Raw genomic sequence first — 22248 nt, 5'->3', positions numbered from 1 at the left:
TACTCAAGGGAGAGAAAAACATAAATAGACTGTTGTTTTACTATTAAACTCAATTCTGCTCATTTTGTAAAGCTGCGCGTCTGTCCTGCTAATGTTAATTGTGCTCATCACTAAAAAGCTTTCAATCTCTCCAAAAACTCTTGTCCAGTCCACTTGGTAGTCCGGATTTAGTCACAGAGAGTTATTTCATTTTAGTCAACTGAAATGAAAAAATGTTTTGTTTAGTTATAGTTTTGTCTGGGTCTATTTATTCCGTTATAGTCTCGTCAATTGCCACTGAAAAATGTGTGTTAAAATGTTTCTCACAATTTTTGTTGACGGAATTAACACTGACACACACAAACACACATGTGAGCTGATCCCCTGTTCTCTGTCTGTTCCACTGGTATAAACCACACGAGTCTCTGAGCTCTGCCAGTGGGATTATCTGGAGAGTTAATTGTGAGCTGGAAGAACAGGAGAGCCACAGGAGAACACCATAATGAAGCGCATCTCATCCTGCCCTCATCTTTTGGTGTAGAAACTTTCTTTCCAACAACAAAGTCTATTATTCCATTGACCCTCCTTCTATGGCAACTATTTAACATGGCGTGGTGATGAGGCATTTCTTTAATAATGTGTTGATGTGTTTGTTCTTACAGCCCGTGAGTTAACAGGAGCGGAGAAATCGGTGGTTGCTGAGGAAACAGACATTGATGCTGAGGAGGCTCCCTTACCATTACCGGACAGTACGGTCGAGGAGTTTAACCGCGGGGTCACTGACCTGGACGGAGTGTACGCTACTGCCAAGACTCACCACACACACCTCAACAACCTCGACAAGAAGGTATGATGGCTGTATGTATGTGTTTTGGGGGTGTGGTTCGGGTATGTTTGGTGGTGAAGAAAGGGGACAGGGTTGCAGCCCAAGAAGGCTAAAAGTATATTTGCATGCATATACTAACTAAGTCCTGGAATGAGAGAACACAGTAATGGATGGTCATTATTGCTTGTACCACTGAAATACAATACCATTCATCTATCTACTGTATAGATTGCTTAGTCCAGGTAACACAATACCATTGGTCCATCTATAGATTGCTTCGACCAGGGAAATGCAATATCTCGTGGCCTGTGTAATAATGGCTTGAGGTAGCGGAAAACAATCATGTGTGGCCTATGTATAGGTTGTTATGTAGGGTGATACATACTGCTTTTGTGAGACAGGGAGAAAACACACACACACACACACACACACTGCCTTGTCTGTTACGACAGATTGAGTTATATCGGGTGATATTGCTATTCTTGGATCGAAGACAATAAAATATTGCTACCAAGACTGCTTGGACATTGTGAAAGCATGATTGTGTGTTCTATCTAGAGACCACTATATGGGGTGGCATGACTCGTTTGCGGCTCTATCTATAGCTTTATCCCTCTGACTGGACTGGAGAGTGATATATTGTGAGCTGTCTTTTTCCTGTCTGTTTTTACCAGAATATTTAGTATGTATTTAGCATGAAGTTAAAATGTTTTTACCCTTAGGTAACACTTAGTTAGTTAACCTAATTAGCCACGCTGTTTTCTGCCTTATCAGAAGTTTAGGTAGCGCTTCATAATAACTCCTCATAATGAAGCATTTATAATGGATTAGTAAGTCATTTTTTCATAATTTATTCATTGTTACGCCCACATTTGTAAATATTAGTAACCTAGTTATTCACACATTTAGAAACAACTTTTAAAGTATTTAATAATGATTCATGAGATGTTTAATATAGGTCCGAATAATCCATTGGGTATTTTTTTCGTCATTTTTGTGTGGCCTCATCTAACGTGTTGGCTATTTACTTTTTTTACTCTTTTAAGTGACCAGTGTAATTTCTCACAAAAAGATGGACATGCCACTGGTAAACATTCCAACAGTACCTGATCCTGCTTAAGGTCTCGAAATAGCCCCTAGAATATAGCTGTTAGGGTGACCATATTACCACCCCACCGGCGGTCACGAGTCATGGCCGCAGTCAAATTCCATGTGACCATTTAGTCATGGTAACGAGGCTTCTCCAAAACTACACACTGATGCTGCTGATGGTCAATAGTAGCCTACCAAACTTGCTAACTGCCAATCACTAATGGCCTGTTACTTATCAAATCACATTTTATTAGTCACATACACATATTTATGTGACGCATTTTTCGCCTGGTAATTAGCGATTGTCCCTCTAAACGCTCTGACATCAACGCAAATCCATTAGAAAATCAATGAGCTCATGTTGTGCAAGATGTTGTGCAAAATGTCTATAAGCTATGCAATTACGTGAGAAAACAGAGTTTTCATGGCCTCTATTAAAAAGATGATGATCCCATCAGCTTTCTATAGGCTAGGCCTACTATATTTATTTCTCAACGTTCCTAATATTAATCACATTACTCCATTTTACAACAGGAGTATAGCCTACCTGGCTGTTATGAAAATGAACCGCAGGAAAAAACGTCCTCCATTCGCTATTTTAGTGCTATACTGTTGTTTGCTCAGTTAAATTTAGAATTTGTATAATTAAAAGACAGATTAGTCTTTTCATTGTCCTCTCTTTACAGCACTAACAATTTGCTTTACCAACGGTTTGCATGTTTTGGTTTTTGCCCTAGTACTACACAGCTGATCCAACTAATCATCAAGCTTTGATAATTTGAATCAGCTGTGTAGTGTTAGGGTAAAAACTAAAATAAGCACCCCTTGGGGTCACGAGGACCGAGTTTGGAAAACGCCGATTTAAAACAAAATTTAAACAGCTAATGATCCTCTGTGGCCAAATCATGCTTTAGTAGCCTGTTTGAATTAGTTTCTTTATTTCTGTATAGACAGGAGTAGGCTAATTAGGCTATATCATTTTAACAATTTAATTACATTTCCATTAGGAAAAGCTTCCCGTAGCCTTATGGACGGACTGCCTATGCTTGCATATTAAAAAACGTAACCACAAACCTCCATTTGCTATTCGAGTGCAGGCTGCGGATTACGTTTTTTTTTGTGGGCTATTCGAAATCAAAACTAATTCCACCCATAGGCTATATGTAAAGACCAGATTAAATTACGAATAGTGTGATGAGTGAGAAAATGATCAAGTGCTTGTCAAATTGTGAATGAGGAATGAGAAACTGATGACGTGTGTGCAGCCTGCGTGTAACGGCGTTCGTCTGTTGAAGAAAGAGAGTCGGACCGAAATGCAGCGTGTTGGTTACTCATGACTTTAATGAAAGAAAACGCGGTACATGAAATAACTGATACTAAATACAAAAACAACAGAATGGAACGTGAAACTAATTACAGCCTATCTGGTGACTACAACACAGAAACAGGAACAATCACCCACGAAATACAAAGCGAAACTCAGGCTGCCTAAATACGGTTCCCAATCAGAGACAACGAGAATCACCTGTCTGATTGAGAATCGCCTCAGGCAGCCAAGCCTATACAACACCCCTAATCAGCCGCGATCCCAAATACTACAAACAACCAATACGAAAAACAACATATAAACCCATGTCACACCCTGGCCTACCCAAACATATAACAAAAACACAAAATACAATGACCAAGGCGTGACAGAACCCCCCCCTAGGGTGCGGACTCCCGGACGCACCTCAAAAGCATAGGGAGGGTCCGGGTGGGCGTCTGTCCATGGTGTCGGTTCCGGCTTGGGACGTGGACCCCACTCCATTAATGTCCTTGTTCCTCCCCTTCGCGTCCTGGGATAATCCACCCTCTCCACCGACCATGGCCTAATAGTCCTCACCCAAATCCCCACATATCTGAGGAGCAGCTCGTGACTGAGGGGCATCTCGGGACTGAGGGGCATCTCGGGACTGAGGGGCATCTCGGGACTGAGGGGCATCTCGGGACTGAGGGGCTCGGGACAGAGGGGCATCTCGGGACAGAGGGGCTCGGGACAGCATCTCGGGACAGAGGGGCAGCTCGGGACAGAGGGGCAGCTCGGGACAGAGGGGCAGCTCGGGACATAGGGGCAGCCCGGGACTGAGAGGAAACCCAGTACTGAGAGGAAGCCCAGTACTGAGAGGAACCCCAGTACTGAGAGGAAGCTCAGGCAGGTAGTAGGCTCCGGTAAATCCTGGCTGGCTGGCGGAACTGGAAGATTCAGGTTGACAAGCAGATCTGGAAGATTCTGGTTGTCTGACAGATCTGGAAGAGACTGGTTGTCTGACAGATCTGGAAGAGACTGGTTGTCTGACAGATCTGGAAGAGACTGGTTGTCTGGCAGATCTGGAAGAGACTGGTTGTCTGGCAGATCTGGAAGAGACTGGTTGTCTGGCAAGTCTGGAAGAGACTGGTTGTCTGGCAAGTCTGGAAGAGACTGGTTGTCTGGCAGATCTGGAAGAGACTGGTTGTCTGGCAGATCTGGAAGAGACTGGTTGTCTGGCGGCGCTGGGCTGACTGGCGGCGCTGGGCAGACTGGGAGCACTGGCGGCGCTGGGCAGACTGGCGGCGCTGGGCAGACTGGGAGCACTGGCGGCGCTGGGCAGACTGGGAGCACTGGCGGCGCTGGGCAGACTGGGAGCACTGGCGGCGCTGGGCAGACTGGGAGCACTGGCGGCGCTGGGCAGACTGGGAGCACTGGTGGAGCTGGGCAGACTGGGAGCACTGGCGGAGCTGGGCAGACTGGCGGCACTGGCTGAGCTGGGCAGACGGGAGACTCTGGCAGAGCAGGAGAGGAGAAAGGCTCTGGCTGCGCTAAACAGGCGGGAGACTCCGACAGCGCAGGAAAGGAGAAAAGCGCTGGCTGCGCTGAACAGGCGAGGCGCACTGGAGGCCTGGTGCGTGGTGCTGGAACTGGTGGTACTGGATCGAGGACACGCACAAGAAGCCTGGTGCGGGGAGCTGCTACCGGAGGACTGGTGTGTGGAGGTGGCTCTGGATAGACCGGACCGTGCAGGCGCACTGGAGCTCTTGAGCACCGAGCCTGCCCAAGCTTACCTGGCTCGATGCCCACTCTAGCCCGGCCAATAGGAAGAGCTGGTATGTGCCGCACCGGGCTATGCTCCCGCACTGAAAACACTGTGCGCTCCATAGCATAACACGGTGCCTGCCCGGTCTCTCTAGCCCAACGGTGAGCACAGGGAGTTTGCGCCGGTCTCCTACCTGGCATAACCATACACCTTTCTAGCCCCCCTCCCAATAATTTTTTGGGGCTGCTTTTCGGGTTTCCTTGCCAACCGTGTTCCCTCGTATCGTCGGCTCCTAACTCCGGCTGCCTCTGCTCTCCTTAGTGCCTCCACCTGTTCCCATGGAAGGCGATCTCTTCCGGCCAATATCTCCTCCCAAGTGTAACAAACTTTACCATCCAACACGTCTTCCCATGTCCATTCTCCGAATAATTCATCCACCTTTTGCTGCTTCAGCTGTCGCTGCCTGTTTATACCAGCGCCTCTCCGTTTTACCCGGCGTGTCTTTAGCCCTCTTCGCACTGCTGAAGCGAATCCCAGGCGGGCGCCTGTACTCTCTCTGGGTCGGCCGCCCACCTGTCAATTTCTTCCCACGTCGTATACTCCATGCCTCTACCGTCGATAACGTCCTCTTTTCGCTCCTGCCAGTTTACACACTGCTCGGTCCGTGAGTGTGGGTGATTCTGTAATGGAGTTCGTCTGTTGAAGAGAGTCGGACCGAAATGCAGCGTGTTGGTTACTCATGACTTTAATGAAAGAAAACGCGGTACATGAAATAACTGATACTAAATACAAAAACAACAGAACGGAACGTGAAACTAATTACAGCCTATCTGGTGACTACAACACAGAGACAGGAACAATCACCCACGAAATACAAAGTGAAACTCAGGCTGCCTAAATACGGTTCCCAATCAGAGACAACGAGAATCACCTGACTGATTGAGAATCGCCTCAGGCAGCCAAGCCTATACAACACCCCTAATCAGCCGCGATCCCAAATACTACAAACCCCAATACGAAAAACAACATATAAACCCATGTCACACCCTGGCCTACCCAAACATATAACAAAAACACAAAATACAATGACCAAGGCGTGACACTGCACAAGAAACAGAGAGAGCCCATGCCTTTCATGCAACTTTTTTCAAATCATCATTACTGTCGCATAATGTAGCCTAAGAATGTATTAAAAATCAAAACGTATAGCCTAACGTTTGTATCACAAATAAAGTTATGCATATAGGAGGACCTGTTTCTTTGATAACACAGAATAGCTGCATGTGTGCACTCCCTCGGAAATCGTTTGAAGGAAATATCCTTTTTATTTTATTCAGCTAGGTTCAATTGTATTCTTCATGTTATAAAATAATATAAAATAATGCCACAGAATTGTAAGCAAATCTGCTAAATTAATTGGTGTAGCCCACAGCCATATGGCATAGCCAGATCAGAGCCTAACATAAGATCATCTGGGAATATGCCATATGGACATTCTTCTGAAATAGGCTACATTTTCTTCATATCATGTTTTTTAGACTTGCATAAAAACATTGTGGATCTATTGTGATGGTGTGGGCTATATTAAATTGATTTATTAGAATGTAGATGTTCTGCAACAGCATTGTGTAGGCTGTGTGTGAAATCCACGAGATGCTAAATGTGTTTATGTTAATTAATGGTCAATTACCATGAAGACAATCACTGGCTGACAAAATGTAATGACAGGCCCTACCCCAGAACATATCAATGGTTGGGCCTCCCGAGTGGCGCAGTGGTCTAAGGCCAATTACCGTGTGCCACTAGATTCTGGGTTAGAGTCCAGGCTCTGTCGCAGCCAGCCGCGACCGGGAGACCCATGGGGCGGTGCACAATTTGCCCAGCGTTGTCTGGGATAGGGGAGGGTTTGGCCAGCAGGGATGTCCTTGTCTCATCGCGCACAAGCGACTCCTGTGGTGGGCCAGGCGCAGTGCATGCTGCCACGGTCGCCATGTGCATGGTGTTTCCTCTGACACATTGGTGCGGCTGGCTTCCGGGTTAAGTGGGCATTGTGTCAAGAAGTAGTGCGACTTGGTTGGGTTGTGTTCTGCCTGTCCCGAGTCCGTACGGGAGTTGCAGTGATGAGACAAGACTGTACATCCTTGAATAATAATAATAATCTATATATATTTATTATTATTTTATTACCCTGTGTTCTCCCCAATTTCGTGGTATCCAACTGGTAGCTACCAGGTAAAATAATAATAAATATATATAGATTATTATTATTCAGAGACTTTGAAAGAGGAGCGGACCAAAATGCGGCGTGGTGTTCTTTAATGGAAATATACGATACATGAAATAACAATAATATATACAAAACAACAAGCGAAACGTGGGCGTCTGTCCATGGTGGCGGCTCCGGCTCGGGATGTGGACCCCACTCCATAAATGTCTTCGTTCCTCCCCCTCGCGTCCTGGGATAGTCCACCTGCTAAACATGTTTATTTCGCCGCCGACCATGGCCTAGTAGTCCTCACCCAGAACCCCACTGGACTGAGGGGCAGCTCGTGACTGAGGGGCAGCTCATGACTGAGGGGCAGCTCGTGACTGAGGGGCAGCTCGGGACTGAGGGGCAGCTCGGGACTGAGGGGCAGCTCGGGACTGAGGGGCAGCTCGGGACTGAGGGGCAGCTCGGGACTGAGGGGCAGCTCGGCACTGAGGGGAAGCCCGGCACTGAGGGGAAGCCCGGCACTGAGGGGAAGCCCGGCACTGAGAGGAAGCTCAGGCAGGTAGTTGGCTCCGGCAGATCCTGGCTGGCTGGCGGATCTGGAAGAGTCTGGTTGACTGGCAGATCTGGAAGAGTCTGGTTGACTGGCAGATCTGGAAGAGTCTGGTTGACTGGCAGATCTGGAAGAGTCTGGTTGACTGGCAGATCTGGAAGAGTCTGGTTGACTGGCAGATCTGGAAGAGTCTGGTTGACTGGCAGATCTGGAAGATAATGGCTGACTGGCAGATCTGGAAGAGTCTGGTTGACTGGCAGATCTGTAAGAGTCTGGCTGACTGGCAGATCTGGAAGAGTCTGGCTGACTGGCGGATCTAGCTGCTCTGGCTGCTCCATGCAGACTGGCAGCTCTGGCTGCTCCATGCAGACTGACAGCTCTGGCTGCTCCATGCAGACTGACAGCTCTGGCTGCTCCATGCAGACTGACAGCTCTGGCTGCTCCATGCAAACTGACAGCTCTGGCTGCTCCATGCAAACTGACAGCTCTGGCTGCTCCATGCAGGCTGACAGCTCTGGCTGCTCCATGCAGGCTGACAGCTCTGGCTGCTCCATGCAGGCTGACAGCTCTGGCTGCTCCATGCAGGCTGACAGCTCAGGCTGCTCTATGCAGGCTGGTAGCTCAGGCTGCTCCATGCAGCCTGGCAGCTCAGGCTGCGCTGAACAGGCGGGAGACTCCGGCAGCGCAGGAGTGGAGGAAAGCGCTGGCTGTGCTGAACAGGCGGGATACTCCGACAGCACTGGAGAGGAGAAAGGCTCTGGCTGCGCTGAATAGGCGAGGCGCACTGAAGGCCTGGTTTGTGGTGCTGGAACTGGTGGTACTGGACTGAGGACACGCACAGGAAGCCTGGTGCGGGGAGCTGCCACCGGAGGACTGGTGTGTGAAGGTGGCACAGGATGGACCGGACCATGAAGGTGTACTGGAGAGCCTGAGAGCAGGGCTGGCACAGGACTTGCGAGGCTAGGTAGGTACACAGGAGGCCTAGTGCGTGAGGCTGGCACAATTTTCACCAGCCGACTAACACGCACATCAGGACGAGTATGGAGCGCTGACCCAGGTGCCATCAAATCCCCGACACGCTCCGTCGGGCGACTATCTTGCATACTACGCCAAATCAACTGCTCTCTCTCTTCACTCTCCTCCAATTCCATTAACAACTCCTCGGGTGTCTCCTCATCTCCCATCTGTTCACTCTCCTCCATTCTGTCCAATAATTCCTCGACCCTCTCAGACTCAGCCCTCAGCTTCGCCGTTAGCTCCGATAACATCCATGGCTCCTTACGGTAAACAGGGGGGAGTTGGCTCAGGTCTGAACCCTGACTCTGCCACACTCTCCCTGAGCCCCCCCCCCCCCAATATTTTTTTGGGGCTGACTCTTGGGCTTCCTTTTGCGCCGCCGTGCTTGTCTCTCCAACTCCATTCTCCTATAACCCTCTTCGCACTGCTCCAGCGAATCTCAGGCGGGCTCCGGCACTCTCTCTGGGTCGACCGTCCACCTGTCTATTTCCTCCCAAGTAGTGTAGTCCCGATATTGTTGCTCCTGCTGCCGCTGTTGCTTCTCCTCATACCAGCGCCTCTCAGCTCTCGCCGCCTCCAGTTCTTCTTTGGGGCGGTGATATTCTCCAGGCTGATCCCAGGGTCCTTCTCCGAACAATTCATCCTCCCATGTCCGTTCCTCTTTTCGCTGCTTCTGCTGTCGCTGCCTGTCACCACGCTGCTCGGTCCGGGTGTGGTGGGTGATTCTGTAACGGCGTTCGTCTGTTGAAAGAGGAGCGGACCAAAATGCGGTGTGGTGGTTACTCATGTTCTTTAATGGAAATATACGATACATGAAATAACAATAATATATACAAAACAGCAAACGAAACGCGAAAACCTATACAGCCCTCTTGTGACAACAAACACAAAGACAGGAACAATCACCCACGAAACACTCACAGAATATGGCTGCCTAAATATGGCTCCCAATCAGAGACAATGATAATCACCTGACTCTGATTGAGAACCGCCTCAGGCAGCCATAGACTAATTAGACACCCCACAAAACCCCAGGACAAAAAACACACACAAACCCTGACCAAATAAAGAAAGAAAACACAAAATACTAAGACCAAGGTGTGACAATCAGGTACTGCTGTAATGTCTACCAATGGCATGTCCATCTTTTTGTGAGGAATTTCACTGGTCACTCAACTTAACTAATGATTAGTAAATGGTTTGTAAGGACCTATATTAAATGTCTTATGAATGGAGTAATGATTAATACATAATAACCTATTTACCAATCCATTATACATCCTTTATTACGTGGTGTTATTATAAAGTGCTACAAAAGTGTACATGTAGTTAACATGTAACATAAACATTCCATTGAAATGTCATAATGTAAATGACAATAGTTTTCACTTAGTTAACACAAACAAACATAAAAATAGGCCTAAAATGTGCTTATGCAGCATTCTTGCTTCAAGCTGCAGGTAGAAATTTCTACTGAACCTCTTAGTTGTCAGTTGCAGAAGCATGTATTATTATAGAGGGGGTAAATGGAGGTCTGTGAGGTGAAGTGTATCCTTAAATCCTATTAAAGACAGAGAGTTATGGCGACGGAGTGTTCTATATGGATCTGATTGGAACCAACATGGCGTGAAATCACTACAACAACAGAGGGTTAAGAAAGGCCTCGATCACCCCCTTGAGTCAGTGTGTTTGTGTGTGCGTTTGTGCGTGTACGTATGTGTGGGGGTGTATAACTTATCCACTGTGGGTTTTCTGAAAGCTCATGAAAGGAAAGGAGCCAAAGACCTTAAGGTCTATTTTCTCCTGTCAGGTCTCATTAATTTGACAATGCCTTTTACTTCCAACCACTTCTTCGTCACAGCCAAAAATCAATCCAATGACATCATGTGAACAACTTGCAAGACGCCAAGACTAGTGTTGTGGATTAAAGACACAGTCCTTAGATTCTCTGTCCCCTGGGGTAAGAAGATGAAATGGAAACTTAATTCACCTGAATTAAGAGGTGAGAAAATTAAAAGGGGAAAATGTCATTTTTACACCAATCAATGTGGCTGTTCATCTTCTTCTTTAGTTTTCTAGTGACACTTATTTACCAGATATTGAGTTTACAGACAAGACTGTGCTTTGCACTCTTTTTGTATTGGAGTGGGTTTTATTGGGTTGTTTACTGTAGATGCTACTAGTGCTGTCCCTGAACTTTGAACTCTGCTGTGATCTGGATGTGGGTTGTAGAACAAACAGTTTCAAGCAGTCTGTTTCTACTCAACTCATTGCCTCTTGTTTCTTGTTCAGATGCCTGCAGGTGTGTTTTAATGGAGCGTACTGCTTACACACTGTCCAACAAATGGGCTCTGAAATGTTCTACTGCCGGGAACTGGGGTGCTGCTGCTCACTCAGATACTGGGGGGGGTGGTCTATCTCTCTCTCTGTCTTTCTCTCTCTGTCTCTCTCAATTTTCCGAAGCTTATTATTGTTTTCACCTCATAGCTGAGGAATCAGGAAGATGGGGTGTTCAGTGTGAAACAACCACTCAGCCTGACATCCATTAACAACACTGAAACTGTAAGGGTCTGTGTGTAGCTGGTGCAGAGGAGGTCAGGCGCAGAACAGCAGAGATGAGTAAATAAAAGTAACTTTACTCAAAGTCATCAAAATACAAGAGAATTACCAATTACCCACAATATGGACCACAATACAACAAACATACATGGGGAAACAGAGGGTTAAATAATGAACATGTAATTGGGGAATTGAAAACGGGTGCGTAAAGAAAGAAAAAAAATGGAAATTGAAAAGTGGATCAGCGATGGCTAGAAAGCCGGTGACGTCGACCAGGAGAGGGACTGACGTCGGTGGAAGTCGTGACAGAAACATTAGAGATATAGAAATAGTTTGAAGGTGCTGCTGTGCTGGCATGCTGTTGTGGCCTTTCCTCCCGTTTGTGTAACCCTGTCGTAAAAATCTGTCATGAATGACGTCTTCACTTTTTTTTTTTTTCCCCACCTTTATTTAACCAGGTAGGCAAGTTGAGAACAAGTTCTCATTTACAATTACAATTACAACGACACAGAGTTACACATTGTAACGGTTCTCTTGTGGTGAAGGAGAGTCGGACCAAAATGCAGCGTGTAGATTGCGATCCATAATTTAATAAACAAACGTAACACGAATCTAAATATAAACAATAAAAAACAAACGTAACGAAAACCGAAACAGCCTATACTTGAGTACACTAACACATAGACAGGAACAAGGACACTAAGGACAATCACCCACGACAAACTCAAAGAATATGGTTCCCAATCAGAGACAACGATAAACACCTGCCTCTGAGTGAGAACCACTCCAGACAGCCATAGACTTTGCTAGATCACCCCACTAGCTACAATCCCAATATATACACACCACATACAAAAACCCATGCCACACCCTGGCCTGACCCAATACATGAAGGTTAACACAAAATACTTCGACCAGGGCGTGACAGAACCCCCCCCTCAGGCAGACAGATAGATCTACGAGATCCTGGCTGGCTGGTGGTTTCAGCAGACCCTGGCCGACTGGCGGATCCTGGCCGACTGGCGGATCCTGGCCGACTGGCAGTTCTGGCAGATATCGGCTGACTGGCGGATCGGGAAGAGTCTGGTTGACTGGCAGATCTGGAGGGGTCTGGTTGACGGCCGGATCTGGAAGATCCTGGCTGACTGGCAGATCCTGGCCGACTGGCATATCCTGGCCGACTGGCAGTTCTGGCAGATCCAGGCTGACTGGCGGATCTGGAAGAGTCTGGTTGACTGGCAGATCTGGAAGAGTCTGGTTGACTGGCGGATCTGGAAGAGTCTGGCTGACTGGCGGATCTGGAAGAGTCTGGCAGACTGGCGGATCTGGAAGAGTCTGGCAGACTGGCGGATCTGGAAGAGTCTGGCAGACTGGCGGATCTGGAAGAGTCTGGCAGACTGGCGGATCTGGAAGAGTCTGGCAGACTGGCGGATCTGGGAGAGTCTGGCAGACTGGCGGATCTGGGAGAGTCTGGCAGACTGGCGGATCTGGGAGAGTCTGGCTGACTGGCGGATCTGGAAGAGTCTGGCTGACTGGCGGATCTGGAAGAGTCTGGCGGATCTGGAAGAGTCTGGCTGACTGGCGGATATGGAAGAGTCTGGCTGACTGGCGGATATGGAAGAGTCTGGCTGACTGGAGGATCTGGAAGAGTCTGGCTGACTGGCGGATCTGGAAGAGTCTGGCTGACTGGCGGATCTGGAAGAGTCTGGCTGACTGGCGGATCTGGAAGAGTCTGGCTGACTGGCGGATCTGGAAGAGTCTGGCTGACTGGCGGATCTGGAAGAGTCTGGCTGACTGGCGGATCTGGAAGAGTCTGGCTGACTGGCGGATCTGGAAGAGTCTGGCTGACTGGCGGATCTGGAAGCGTCTGGCTGACTGGCGGATCTGGAAGCGTCTGGCTGACTGGCGGATCTGGAAGCGTCTGGCTGACTGGCGGATCTGGAAGCGTCTGGCTGACTGGCGGATCTGGAAGCGTCTGGCTGACTGGCGGATCTGGAAGCGTCTGGCTGACTGGCGGATCTGGAAGCGTCTGGCTGACTGGCGGATCTGGAAGAGTCTGGCTGACTGGCGGATCTGGAAGAGTCTGGCTGACTGGCGGATCTGGAAGAGTCTGGCTGACTGGCGGATCTGGAAGAGTCTGGCTGACTGGCGGATCTGGAAGAGTCTGGCTGACTGGCGGATCCTGGCAGACTGAAAGATCTGGCTGCTCCGTGCAGACTGGCAGCTCCTTGCAGACTGACAGCTCCTTGCAGACTGGCAGCTCCTTGCAGACTGGCAGCTCTGGCTGCTTCATGCAGACTGACAGCTATGGCTGCTCCATGCAGACTGACAGCTCTGGCTGCTTCATGCAGACTGACAGCTCTGGCTGCTCCATGCAGACTGACAGCTCTGGCTGCTCCATGCAGACTGACAGCTCTGGCTGCTCCATGCAGACTGACAGCTCTGGCTGCTCCATGCAGGCTGGTAGCTCAGGCTGCTCCATGCAGCCTGGCAGCTCAGGCTGCGCTGAACAGGCGGGAGACTCCGGCAGCGCAGGAGTGGAGGAAAGCGCTGGCTGCGCTGAACAGGCGGGATACTCCGACAGCACTGGAGAGGAGAAAGGCTCTGGCTGCGCTGAACAGGCGAAGCGCACTGTAGGCCTGATGTGTGGTGCTGGCACTGGTGGTACTGAACCGAGGACACGCACAGGAAGCCTGGTGCGGGGAGCTTCTACCGGAGGGCTGCGGTGTGGAGGTGGTACTGGATAGACCGGACCGTGCAGGTGCACTGGAGCTCTTGAGCACCGCGCCTGCTCAACCTTACCTGGTTGAATACTCTCGGTCGCCCTGCCAGTGCGGCGAGGTGGAATAGCCCGTACTGGGCTATGTAGGCAAACCGGAGACACCAAGCGCAAGGCTGGTGCCATGTAAGCCGGCCCAAGGAGACGCACTGGGGACCAGATGTGTAGAGCCGGCTTCATGGCATTTGGCTCGACGTTCAATCTAGCCCGGCCGATACGCGGAGCTGGAATATACCGCACCGGGCTATGCACCCGCACTGGGGACACCGTGCGCACCACTGCATAACACGGTGCCTGCCCGGTCTCTCTAGCCCCCCGGTAACCACAGGAAGTTAGCGTAGGTCTCCTACCTAGCGTAGCCATACTCCCTGTGAGCCCCCCCCAATACATTTTTGGGGCTAACTCTCAGGCTTCCATCCGCGTCGCCGTGCTGCCTCCTCATACCACCGCTTCTCCGCTTTTACCGCCTCCAGTTCTTCCTTGGGACAGCGATATTCTCCAGGCTGAGCCCAAGGTCCTTCACTGTCCAGTTCGTCCTCCCATGTCCAGTCCTTCTCTCGCTGGACCATGGGGCGGCTACACTCCCCTGGTTTATCCCAGGGTCCTCTCCCGTCGAGGATTTCCTCCCAAGTCCAGAAATTCTTGTCGCGCTGCTCCTGCTGCTGCTGTTGCCTGTTACCACGCTGCTTGGTCCGGGTGTGGTGGGTGATTCTGTAACGGTTCTCTTGTGGTGAAGGAGAGTCAGACCAAAATGCAGCGTGTAGATTGCGATCCATAATTTAATAAACAAACATAACACAAATCTAAATACAAACACTACAAAAAAACAATAAACGTAACGAAAACCGAAACAGCCTATACTTGTGTACACTAACACATAGACAGGAACAAGGACACTAAGGACAATCACCCACGACAAACTCAAAGAATATGGCTGCCTAAATATGGTTCCCAATCAGAGACAATGATAAACACCTGCCTCTGATTGAGAACCACTCCAGACAGCCATGAGACTTTGCTAGATCACCCCACTAGCTACAATCCCAATATATACACACCACATACAAAAACCCATGCCACACCCTGGCCTGACCCAATCAATACATGAAGATAAACACAAAATACTTCGACCAGGGCGTGACACACATGGAGTAAAACAAACATACAGTCAATAATACAGTATAAACAAGTCTATATACAATGTGAGCAAATGAGGTGAGAAGGGAGGTAAAGGCAAAAAAGGCCATGGTGGCAAAGTAAATACAATATAGCAAGTAAAACACTGGAATGGTAGTTTTGCAATGGAAGAATGTGCAAAGTAGAAATAAAAAATAATGGGGTGCAAAGGAGCAAAATAAATCAATAAATTAAATACAGTTGGGAAAGAGGTAGTTGTTTGGGCTAAATTATAGGTGGGCTATGTACAGGTGCAGTAATCTGTGATTAAGCTGCTCCGACAGTTGGTGCTTAAAGCTAGTGAGGGAGATAAGTGTTTCCAGTTTCAGAGATTTTTGTAGTTCGTTCCAGTCATTGGCAGCAGAGAACTGGAAGGAGAGGCGGCCAAAGAAAGAATTGGTTTTGGGGGTGACTAGAGAGATGTACCTGCTGGAGCGTGTGCTACAGGTGGGAGATGCTATGGTGACCAGCGAGCTGAGATAAGGGGGGACTTTACCTAGCAGGGTCTTGTAGATGACATGGAGGCAGTGGGTTTGGCGACGAGTATGAAGCGAGGGCCAGCCAACGAGAGCGTACAGTTCGCAATGGTGGGTAGTATATGGGGCTTTGGTGACAAAACTGATTGCACTGTGATAGACTGCATCCAATTGGTTGAGTAGGGTATTGGAGGCTATTTTGTAAATGACATCGCCAAAGTCGAGGATTGGTAGGATGGTCAGTTTTACAAGGGTATGTTTGACATCATGAGTGAAGGATGCTTTGTTGCGAAATAGGAAGCCAATTCTAGATTTATTTTTGGATTGGAGCTGTTTGATATGGGTCTGGAAGGAGAGTTTACAGTCTAACCAGACACCTAAGTATTTGTAGTTGTCCACGTATTCTAAGTCAGAGCCGTCCAGAGCAGTGATGTTGGACAGGCGGGTAGGTGCAGGTAGCGATCGGTTGAAGAGCATGCATTTAGTTTTACTTGTATTTAAGAGCAATTGGAGGCCACGGAAGGAGAGTTGTATGGCATTGAAGCTTGCCTGGAGGGTTGTTAACACAGTGTCCAAAGAAGGGCCGGAAGTATAGAGAATGGTGTCGTCTGCGTAGAGGTGGATCAGAGACTCATCAGCAGCAAGAGCGACCTCATTGATGTAAACAGAGAAGAGAGTCGGTCCAAGAATTGAACCCTGTGGCACCCCCATAGAGACTGCCAGAGGTCCGGACAGCAGACCCTCCGATTTGACGCACTGAACTCTATCAGAGAAGTAGTTGGTGAACCAGGCGAGGCAATCATTTGAGAAACCAAGGCTGTCGAGTCTGCCGATGAGGATGTGGTGATTGACAGAGTCGAAAGCCTTTGCCAGATCAATGAATACGGCTGCACAGTAATGTTTGTTATCAATGGCGGTTAAGATATCATTTAGGACCTTGAGCGTGGCTGAGGTGCACCCATGACCAGCTCTGAAACCAGATTGCATAGCAAAGAAGGTATGGTGAGATTCTAAATGGTCGGTAATCTGTTTGTTGACTTGGCTTTCGAAGACCTTAGAAAGGCATGGTAGGATAGATATAGGTCTGTAGCAGTTTGGGTCAAGAGTGTGTCCCCCTTCGAAGAGGGGGATGACCGCAGCTGCTTTCCAATCTTTGGGAATCTCAGACGACACGAAAGAGAGGATGAATAGGCTAGTATTAGGGGTGGCAAAAATTTCGGCAGATAATTTTAGAAAGAAAGGGTCCAGATTGTCTAGCCCGGCTGATTTGTAGGGGTCCAGATTTTGCCGCTCTTTCAGAACATCAGCTGAATGGATTTGGGAGAAGGAGAAATGGGGAAGGCTTGGGTGAGTTGCTGTTGGGGGTGCAGTGCTGTTGACCGGGGTAGGAGTAGCCAGGTGGAAAGCATGGCCAGCCGTAGAAAAAATGCTTATTGAAATTCTCAATTATAGTGGATTTATCAGTGGTGACAGTGTTTCCTATCTTCAGTGCAATGGGCAGCTGGGAGGAGGTGTTCTTATTCTCCATGGACTTTACAGTATCCCAGAACTTTTTTGAGTTAGTGTTGCAGGAAGCAAATTTCTACTTGAAAAAGCTAGCTTGGCTTTTCTAACTGCCTGTGTATAATGGTTTCTAGCTTCCCTGAACAGCTGCATATCACAGGGGCTGTTCGATGCAAATGCAGAACGCCATAGGATATTTTTGTGTTGGTTAAGGGCAGTCAGGTCTGGGGAGAACCAAGGGCTATATCTGTTCCTGGTTCTACATGTCTTGAATGGGGCATGTTTATTTAAGATGGTTAGGAAGGCATTTAAAAAAATATCCAGGCATCCTCTACTGACGGGATGAGATCAATATCCTTCCAGGATACCCCGGCCAGGTCGATTAGAAAGGCCTGCTCGCTGAAGTGTTTCAGGGAGCGTTTTACAGGGATGAGTGGAGGTCGTTTGACCGCTGACCCATTACGGATGCAGGCAGTGATCGCTGAGATCTTGGTTGAAGACAGCAGAGGTGTATTTAGAGGGGAAGTTGGTTAGGATGATATCTATGAGGGTGCCCGTGTTTAAGGCTTTGGGGAGGTACCTGGTAGGTTCATTGATAATTTGTGTGAGATTGAGGGCATCAAGTTTAGATTGTAGGATGGCTGGGGTGTTAAGCATGTTCCAGTTTAGGTCGCCTAGCAGCACGAGCTCTGAAGATAGATGGGGGGCAATCAGTTCACATATGGTGTCCAGAGCACAGCTGGGGGCAGAGGGTGGTCTATAGCAGGTGGCAACGGTGAGAGACTTGTTTTTAGAGAGGTGGATTTTTAAAAGTAGAAGTTCAAATTGTTTGGGTACAGACATGGATAGTAGGACAGAACTCTGCAGGCTATCTTTGCAGTAGATTGCAACACCACCCCCTTTAGCAGTTCTATCTTGTCTGAAAATGTTGTAGTTTGGAATTAAAATTTCAGAATTTTTGGTGGTCTTCCTAAGCCAGGATTCAGACACAGCTAGAACATCCGGGTTGGCAGAGTGTGCTAAAGCAGTGAATAGAACAAACTTAGGGAGGAGGCTTCTAATGTTAACATGCATGAAACCAAGGCTATTACGGTTACAGAAGTCGTCAAAAGAGAGCGCCTGGGGAATAGGAGTGGAGCTAGGCACTGCAGGGCCTGGATTCACCTCTACATCGCCAGAGGAACATAGGAGGAGTAGAATAAGGGTGCGGCTAAAAGCAATAAGAATCGGTCGTCTAAAACGTCTGGAACAGAGAGTAAAAGGGGGTTTCTGGGGGTGATAAAATAGCATCAAGGTATAATGTACAGACAAAGGTATGGTAGGATGTGAATACAGTGGAGGTAAACCTAGGTATTGAGTGATGAAGAGAGAGTTATTGTCTCTAGAAACATCATTGAAACCAGGAGATGTCATTGCATGAGTGGGTGGTGGAACTAATAGGTTGGATAAGGTATAGTGAGCAGGACTAGAGGCTCTACAGTGAAATAATCCAAAAAACACTAACCAGAACAGCAATGGTCAAGACATATTGACATTAAGGAGAGGCATGCTTAGTCGAGTGATCAAAAGGGTCCAGTGAGTGGAGAGGTTGGTTGGGTGTCACGGCGATTTAGACAGCTAGCCAGGCCATCGCTAGCAAGCTAGCATAGGATGGAGGTCTGTTGTTAGCCACCTCTTGCGTTCCGTCAGTAGATTAGTAGATTGGATCGGCTCTTCCTCAACTTGTAACCACATCTTAAATCTAAGGAAGATGATTGGCCCACACATATTAGATTGGCCCACACATATTAGAAAAAGACCCCTCCAAACTTAGTTTGGCCAAGCTAATTAAAGCAGAATGATCAGTCCAACACTAAATGGGACAGTTCTGTCTCCTAGGACAGGGTTCCCAAACTTTTTCATTCGGGGCCCCCCTTCCAGCAATGGGGAACATCCCATGCACACGTATATTCATGTGATATTTGAGTAACAAAAAAATGACAACAATATCTATGGGCTTAAGAAACATCATAAAAAAACCTTAGCTGACATGGGCTAGTTGATCTGGACATTTCTGACCAGTTATAAATCGCTCTTGCGAACACCGGGGACAAACTGATGATGCAATACCCAATTTAGAAATTTCACCTTGTGCACTCTACTATTATGACTTTCAAGAGTAAGTTTAAAGCCCCCCCGATGACCCCTCTGGGGCGCGCCCCACAGTTTGGGAACTACTGTCCTAGGAGAGAGTGTTGAGTCCGGGAGAAACTCTCCCTGTAGCGCTGCATGGAATTATACTGAACAAAATTATAAACGCATGTAAAGTGTTCGTCCCATGTTTCAATGAGCTGAAATAAAAGATTCCAGAAATGTTCCATATGCACAAAATGCTTATTTCTCTCAAATTTTGTCAACACATTTTTTACGTCCCTGTTAGTGAGCATTTCTCCTTTGCCAAGATAATCCTTCCACTGGAAAGATTTGGCATATCAAGAAGCAGCATGATCATTACAGAGGTGCACATTGTGCTGGGGACAATAAAAGGCCACTCTAAAATGTGCAGTTTTGTCACATAACACAAAGCCACAGATGTCTCAAGTTTTGAGAGCGCATGCAATTGGCATGCTGACTGTAGGAATGTCCACCAGAGCTTTTGCCAGAGAATTTAATGTTCATTTATCTACCATAAGCCTCGTTTTAGAATATTTGGCAGTATGTCCAACTGGCCTCACAACCACAGACCACGTGTAACCATGTCAGCCCAGGCTCTCCACATCCGGCTTCTTCACCTGCGGGATGCAAATCTATATTCCCAGTCATGTGAAATCCATAGATTAGGGCCAAATTAATAGAGTTTAACTGACTGATTTCCTTATATGAACTGGAACTCAGTAAAATCATGGAAATTATTGCATGTTGCGTTTATATTTTTGATCTGTGTTCTGCTCATTTCAACAGCACTGTGTCCTTCTCACTGTGTCAGATACCATATTTTAACATGGCCACAGGCACACACAACTCTAAGGGAATGGACCCCTTTGCATTAATAATACATGAGTTGTGCTGTGTTGAGCAGGCCAGTAATATCAGACAGTCATCAATATTAATGTCACAGACAGACACACAGGGCTTTCTTTATTCATTAGGACAGAATAGCCAAAGAATACAGATTTCAAAAATATATTTTACAGTACTTTACAGATATGACAGCATGACTGGCTGTATATCACTCCACACACCACATAACCATTAAAGATATTTCAGTATTGTTTGGTGCCAGGACAACAACCTCTCCCTTAATGTCAGCAAGACAAAGGAGCTGATCGTGGACGACAAGAATTGGAGGGCAAAACACACCCTCATTCACATCGACGGGGTTGTAGTAGAGCGGGTCGAGAGCTTCAAGTGCCTCGGTGCACACATCACTAAAGAATTAACATGGTCCACACACACGAACAGTTATGAAAAGGCATGACAACGCCTCTTCACCCTCAGGAGGCTGAAAAGATTTGGCATGGTCCCTCCGATCCCCAAAACGTTCTAAATCTGCACAATTGAGAGCTTGTTGACTTGCTGCAGCACCACTTTGTATGTCAACTGCTTGGCAACCGACCGCAAAGCTACAAAGGGTAGTGCTTACGGCCCAGTACATCACTGGGGCCGAAATCCTGCCATCCAGGACCTCTATACCAATGGCACAATTTATTTGAAATAGCATGTTTTAAGATGTATTTATCTGTTTATCTATATTATGTATATCTATATTTATATAGATGTATATCTATATTTATATAGATGTATATCTATATTTATATAGATGTATATGCCTAGTTGTTGAGGCTATGGTTGCCCCATGTCAATAAAGTGAACTTGTTAATTTAGCAAATATCACACGATTATATTCACCAGCCCCTCACAATATGAATATGATGGAATATAACAGAATAAAATAGAAAGGAGACTTTCCCCAAATGGGTAATTGCTGATTGTCATCGGTGGGCATGGAGTTGTGGTTATTCTAAGGAATATGTTGAAAGACCATCTGTAAAAACTAGCAACTAGCAAAACTAGCTTCATTAAAAACCTATGACGTAATGCATTCCAACATACCATACTGCAGCATCCCACAAGCTGTGCTGCTGCATGATGCAACTTTTAAATGAGGACCCACTGTATCTACTTCAATTACACTGGTTGCTCAACTAAACGTTTTGCGATTATGTTGCAGGACTTAGAGGTCATTTGTGGTTTAGTACCGTAACCTGTGTCACTACTTCATTGCTCCAGGCCAGCGCAACGTGGAGTTAGAGCACTGATTATGCTTTTGGGTCCCAAGGATCTACTGTGTCTCGATAACTGAAAATGAATGGGCGAAAAATACACTTATATTTTGTTACAACTCAGTATTACTTACTAAAACTGTTGTTACAATAAGGTTTTTACTCTAAGAGAAACTTAGACTACAATTAGGGTGTGGAAAAGTTTATTTAAATTATTATTTTGCTCTTACCGTAGTACTGTAGCCTACTCCCGACCGGTCATGTTATACAGCGCCTGGGTGGCGCAGCGGTCTAAGACACTGCATTGCAGTGCACACTGTGTTACTACAGATGCTGGTTCAAAACATGTGCTGGTTGCGACCGGGAAGATCATGAGGTGACGGTAGGCTTTTGGTTTCTCTCCCTCTAAAGACACAAATCAATCATTCTAAATGAAAAACTGGCATTAAATACAATTCACCTCGTTTTTATCACTCACTTTAGGTTATTTGGAAACTAAATCATTTCCAAAATATTGTTATTTAAACAAGCCATAGAAAGTTGGTTGCAATTGCAGTTTAATCCACCAGAAAAGTCAGAACAAATAATACAACAAATATTTATGTTAAACCCAAAGATACTAATTGATTTTTAAAAAACTTTCGCATTTGGAACCTTTAACAAGTGGAAAGGGTGGAAAAAGTATTATTATTATTATTATTATTATTAACCCTGTTTTTCACAAGCGTGTTATTATTATTATTATTTATTAATTTAGAATTATA

General features: G+C 47.0%; 1 protein-coding gene across 8 annotated transcripts in view; it reads left to right on the top strand.

Annotated features, from left to right (window-relative positions):
- LOC124037882 (carboxyl-terminal PDZ ligand of neuronal nitric oxide synthase protein-like) overlaps positions 1-22248 on the top strand; it is a 259421-nt gene that overhangs the window by 192646 nt on the left and 44527 nt on the right. For all 8 annotated transcript variants that reach the window (XM_046353077.1, XM_046353076.1, XM_046353075.1 and 5 more), the window contains one exon: positions 642-826. In XM_046353077.1, the coding sequence (XP_046209033.1) occupies positions 642-826 (185 nt within the window). The remainder of the gene's footprint in view (positions 1-641; positions 827-22248) is intronic.

The sequence above is a fragment of the Oncorhynchus gorbuscha genome, linkage group LG06 (genome assembly GCF_021184085.1).
Source record: "Oncorhynchus gorbuscha isolate QuinsamMale2020 ecotype Even-year linkage group LG06, OgorEven_v1.0, whole genome shotgun sequence".
Classification (NCBI taxonomy): Eukaryota; Metazoa; Chordata; class Actinopteri; order Salmoniformes; family Salmonidae; genus Oncorhynchus; species Oncorhynchus gorbuscha.
Note: the sequence above shows the minus strand (reverse complement) of the source record. Positions and strands in the feature narration are given on the sequence as shown.